Below are 6075 nucleotides of genomic sequence, written 5' to 3' on the forward strand. Positions count from 1 at the left end.
AAGTTAATCTAATCCAATGTTAAACCATGAAAATCTTAATTCAGTTTGATTAAGGGTCAGGTTAATGAAGATGATGATCATCATCAGTGGTTAACAGTTAACAACAATTAAGTATTTATATATCACTAAATTAACAACTGAATCAATTTTCATGTGTGTAAGTTTAACTAATTGTTTTCTTAATTATCTTCCAATCTCTCTCTCTGTGATTAATAACAATATATTAATATTTCCAAAACAATTAATCAAATCGGATTAAAATCGCAATTTAATGAATCTAATTACACCTTTAAGTTTGTTCATTTTTACCTTTAAATTAGGTAAGTAAATTAAACAGAAAATGTTTTAATCAATTAATCATTTTAATTTTTGTCAATTAACAACAATCCAAGGAAAGACAATTAGTTAATTGTGTTGTACCTCTTTCTTTTTTTTTGAATTACAATTAAATTTAATATACAACAGTTGTAGTTATTAATCAAATTACCTTGAACTTGATCAAGTGTTACAAACGTTGATTGTGTTGATAATGATTAAACTAAATTAAAAGTCCAATGGCTTTGATGGTGATCAAGGTTTTTTTTTGTTGTTCATGGTTAATTTAAGCAAACAAAAAGTAATCAAAGTTAATTACCAAACTGATTATTAGCTAATTATTACAGTTCTAATAGACCAATGATAAAATTTTCCAACCTTGATTGTTATTGAACACGAACAAAAATTAGGACTTTGATACAGTTAATTGTTGTAACTTAGCAATAGACATAATCATCATCAAGTTAGTGTTAAAACATTGAGAGACAAAGTAAACTTGAAATTAGTAATTAACGATTACAATTTAAATTATAATTCTTGATAGGATGATGATGGAGGATGAGGATGATGATGAACGGAAATAGATAAAAAAAAAGACTCTTTTTTCATTCCATTTCCGTTGGGAACTTTTTTCGTTCATAGATATTGATCAGTAAAGTCCATTCGTTATGCTGACTTAGTGTCATCTCAATGACACATTTTCATCATCTCTCTCTCTCTCTCTCTCTCTCTCTCTCTCTCTCTCTTCCATGATGATAATTAACATGATTCATTCATTTTGTTGATTTTTCCCCTTCTCATCTTAATGCAAATTGCTGATTAGGTTCAACTTTCCCTGTGAATGATGATAAACTCAATCCATTGGTTGATGATGAGTATCCAATGGTTATCAGGAATGATAGGATTTCCGGTCACAGTGGGAGGATGAGGATGATGATGATGACTTATAGTGATGATAATAAGTCACTGGACGATGAAATTCAAGTGACCACCACATCATCACCATCACAACCACAACCAGCAACAACAGTAATCATATCCAATCAGGATGAGATTCAATTAACTTCAACAGAATCATCATTGATTACTATTGGTACTGATGGTGATTTTAAACTGGGTCAATCACCAATTAATTTTACTGATAATGTTAAACCTAATCAATATCATAATCAATTACCTGATAATTTAAATGATAATTTAACTAATGATCAATCATTAAGCCCGTTAAATGTTACTAATCAAGTTATAAATGATTTGGAATCATCATCAAAATCAATTGAAGTAAATGAAATTAATAATCAAAATGTATCTCCATCAACAACAGTTTCCTCAACAATTAATCAAATTACAAGCAAGATTAACTTACCTTCATCATCATCAGCTGAGACCTCGGATTTACCTGAGATTAACCTTTCAACCACAACCACAACACAATCAACAACAACAACAACTCAATCATTTCAGGATAAAGTTAATTCACTAATTGAAGATTCATTTGCTCAGACAACTAAATTATTAATCGATCTGGAAGAGCAGATTAAACTGAATCAATTCAGTCAACAAACTGAACCTAATCTCCTTCCACTCAATATATTCACCTCAGCCCATGGATTAGCATCTTCATCCTCATCCTCATCACCTTCAATCCCTTTAGCTTATGCACTTAAATTGTCAACCTCAAATTTTTTATTCCGACCGTTAATCCGAGGTAGTTCAATTGTCTCAGGCTCAGTTAATTTTCACCATAATGATGATTTAAAATCATTAACTGATCCAGATAATCTTAACCTTGGTTCAGTTAACTATGAGACAATTGATGAAAATGGTAATCCAGATAATCCTAATAGCATAATTAACCATAATAATCCCCATTGGTACGGTAATCAGAAACAAAGTGGAATCCAAATGCAATCAATGATTGATGAAGTAACAAGAATCGAGCAAAATGTTGAGGTAAGAATGATAGAAAATTTTAACAGCTAATTAACTAATTGACTATTTAAATTTACGATAAAACAATTAACAACCATAACCGTTAATCTAACGGTAATTGATAACAATTAACCGCAAAGGTAATTTGTTTGACCCTCCAACTTCAAATGTAAAGGCTTTTGTGATTATAATCACAACAGATTGAAGATTAACAAAGCAACAATTTAGTTTAACAATTAATAATAATACAACAAGATTAACCAACGCCCATGTAACAATTAACAGTCGACAATTATCATTAACAGCAATTAAACAAAACAAAGTTTTCAATTTAAAAGCGACGCTTGAGTAATTTTGATTACTGTCCATTCATAATAATATTTTGTATCTGCTAATCAGAGTCAATTAGCTTTAGGTCAGATTAATAGTTAATTACAACTAATTAAACTCTTGTTTTTATTAATTGTTATGCTTATTGTAAATGAAAATCACTCTCTCATTCAATTCACTTTCTTATTACTTCCTCTTTCGTCCATTCAATGGTCATTTCCCTCTGGTCATCCTTGGTTAGGTTCTCATATCAGAGTTGGTCTCGAATCGCCGTTACGTTACAGCGGCCGTTTTCCGTTCATTACTTAACTACCTAAGGTAAGATTCTTGGACATCATTATCATCATCATCATCTTAATCTCCATCATCATCTTCATCTTAACATAGAAAAAAACTAGTTTTTCTCTTCCTTAGATATTAATGATGATGAGCTACCGGATATCTCTCTCTCTCTCTCTTTTCTTCCTCTTAAATGATGAATGATGATGATGATGATAATAAGGTCACTTTTCCGTGTCGTCAAGAAAAAGTGATCTCTCATTAATTATCATTCTGTTACCACAATATATAAACACCAAATACTATCAATGGATTAATGAAAAATTACCTGAATGAAAAACACTAGAATAATCAACAGAAACAATTTAAATTGTCCTTCTAATAAAAACGATAGTTACTTTAACGATAATATGATTGGTGTACAGAGTTAGCGAAAGAATAAAAAAAAAGTTTCTAAATTACTGACAATTCCCATTTGGTTGAACACCTCAAGCGTAAATCACAATCAAGAAATACACTAGTAGTAAATGATACTAATCATAACCATAGAGATAATAATAATACTAATAATATCTTAATATCAAATTACAAGTTGATTGTTGTCACCTTAACTACGAGGTGGTGAGTATCATCAACAAGAGAGCCAACACCAGCCAGAATCACAATCACCCAAATTTAAATTGTTGTTCACCCAAAAAAAATGATCATCAACACTTAATCATAATAGTAATCAGGATAATAATGATCATCATTAAATTACAGAGTGATAATAAATGTAATAACATGTTGATTATATTAGTTTACAATATTATCAGAATGATTTAATGATGATTGTGTTATTATTATCAATCAAAAAGTCATCAAGAAGCTTGAAATTGAGCAACAAGATGATTAACTTAATGATTAACCTTTAACCCGGAGTTTTGTTTGTTTATTTGATGTTTTTGAGGTCCAATAATTGATGATGATGATGATGATGAGGATGCTGATAATCAGCATCTAATTAACTTTTATTATCATGATTATTACTCTGAGAGAAAGTTAAAAGTTTGTCTTTTTTATGATTGACCTTTCAACTTGAGAGGGAAAATTGTACCTTTGTTTTTTTTACGACATTTCTGTTTCTATTTTGTTTATTTTCATTCATATCATGTCATTTGACCTTTAGCCGATCTCTGGTCATTAATCATTTGAGATGATTGTCCGGCTAATAATAAAGGTGATCTAATGAATACTGACCTTTGTCCATTTCTTTTGTTTTGAAAATGTATTAGACGATTAAGGATAAGCCTTGAACGATTGCAAAGTCGTATGGCCATTATTGGAGTGGGAAATTCACCTCAGGGGTCATCACTGGGCGGAAGTATCTCCAGTGGAATATCATCTTCCGTCTCCTCCATTGCCTCATCAGTTTCGTCAACTTTCCTACCCGAACAAGCTTCCGGTCCACTAGGTGGTTCTTCCGGTGGCTTTAATCCGATCACCAGTGGTTCAGCAATCGCTTCAACTTATATTGAATCAATTCGAGTTCGAATGAATCGAATAACCGAAGAAATTAGAACCTTAATCACTCGAATGAGATCATCATTCTCTTCAACTTCTTCTTCTTCCTCTTCATCACCAACACTCTCATCATCTTTATCACCTTTACCATCATTAGATCAATTTCCACCCTTGAAAACAACAACAACAACAACAACAACTACAACGAAATCACCTTTAGCATCCTCATCATCAATCTTAGGTTCATCCAGTAGAAAGTCAATCTATTACTTTAAATGAATGGTGACAATTAACTCAATCACCATCATCACCTACCACTAATTAACTTATTAACTTTTATTTAATAACTTTTATCCCAACGATAAGCAAAAATTGAAGAAACTGATTAACACAATTAACTTATTATTATCATTTACATTATAATCCAAGTCTCTTACTAAATTAGTAATATAATCATATAAATATATTATTATTATTATTATTATAAATAAAGTCAAAAATAAAAGGTCAACAACTGACAATCAATTAACTTATACACAGTTAATTAACCTTTAATTAGTATAATATTTATTTTTTTTATACAGTTAATTACCTAACGATGTGTGATATTAGTACAGTTGACAATTTATTATTCATTGTAATCATTATCACTCCTCTCAATCACCTACTACAATTACTGTGTTTGTATTTGTCACCTTAATTACAATCATCTCACCCATGCCATCAGTAAATAATATTACCAAAAAAAGAAGAAAAAAAAACTCAATCAACAACAATAATTATCCAATTACAATATAATTATAATTTCCATCACAACTAATATAATATTCATCTAAATGGAACAATTAAAAAAGAAACATTCGAAAATCAACCCAGATGATTGGATACAATAATCTGCATCTAATTTAGATGAATCGAAGAGATTGAAAAAAAAGAAAAAAGAAAATGAAACAACAACGAAGAGTAAAAGAAAAAAATTCGAAAACTTTTTTTTCTCTCTACTAGATGGCGTTGGAAGTTCGTAACTTTACACAACCAAGTTAAAAGTTTTTCCATTTATTCTGATGAAATGTTTTTCCATTTAATTTTATTACGTCTTCAATTTTTTTCCTTTTTTTTCTTCCATCATTATAACCATAAAATTTTTCTTCTTCTACTTTCTCTTTCTTTTCTTTCTTTCAATTGGTAGAAAGATGAATAACACATATTCATACAGATGATGTTGCAGGATGTGGGCCTGGTTTGACCTTGAGAAATGAAACACACGAAAACCAGTTGAAGAGGAGACAACGAAGAGAGAGAGAGAGAGAGAGAGAGAGAGAATATCAAAGCGACTTTATCATCATGATGATAATGGAAAAGGAAAAAAAGAGCTAGTAACGGTGAATAAACTTTCGAAGGTAGTTTCGATGTCGACTGGTTTTACTTTATCATAATTATTTCATGATAGAATTTTCTCTTTCTCTGATTAGCTTTTCTCTCTTTTTTTTTGTTCTTTCTCTCTAATTCTTACCCCACTGAACATCATTCTCAGAATCTGAATCTAAATCTCTCTCTCTCTCCCTCTCTTTCACCATGTTAGTATAATAATCAACTACAATAAACTTGGTGAAAACAACAAATGAACTGCAACCAAACCTTTTTTATCATCAATTTTGTTACTTTTTCTCTTCTTACCTTTACCTGAGTAACTTTTTCTGATTAGTATGAATCGTA

At 30.3% G+C, this 6075-nt stretch overlaps 1 protein-coding gene across 1 annotated transcript; it reads left to right on the top strand.

The window, feature by feature from the left end:
- On the top strand, window positions 1-4894 carry LOC128390900 (uncharacterized). Its single transcript, XM_053350683.1, has 4 exons — window positions 1-320; window positions 1139-2268; window positions 2819-2895; window positions 4131-4894. Exons 1-4 carry the CDS (start codon window positions 272-274, stop codon window positions 4636-4638), a joined length of 1764 nt encoding a protein of 587 aa, XP_053206658.1. The 5' UTR covers window positions 1-271; the 3' UTR covers window positions 4639-4894.
- Window positions 4895-6075: the final 1181 nt, after the last annotated feature.

Source organism: Panonychus citri, unplaced genomic scaffold (genome assembly GCF_014898815.1).
Source record: "Panonychus citri isolate SS breed McGregor unplaced genomic scaffold, ASM1489881v1 Contig00130, whole genome shotgun sequence".
Taxonomy (NCBI): domain Eukaryota; kingdom Metazoa; phylum Arthropoda; class Arachnida; order Trombidiformes; family Tetranychidae; genus Panonychus; species Panonychus citri.

Excerpts from the sequence above, each read along its gene's own strand:
- LOC128390900 (XM_053350683.1), top strand. The coding sequence starts at position 272 with ATGAATCTAATTACACCTTTAAGTTTGTTCATTTTTACCTTTAAATTA. Across the intron at positions 2,269-2,818 it reads GAATCGAGCAAAATGTTGAG|GTTCTCATATCAGAGTTGGT; the intron begins GTAAGAATGATA and ends ATCCTTGGTTAG. Across the intron at positions 2,896-4,130 it reads TCATTACTTAACTACCTAAG|ACGATTAAGGATAAGCCTTG; the intron begins GTAAGATTCTTG and ends AAAATGTATTAG.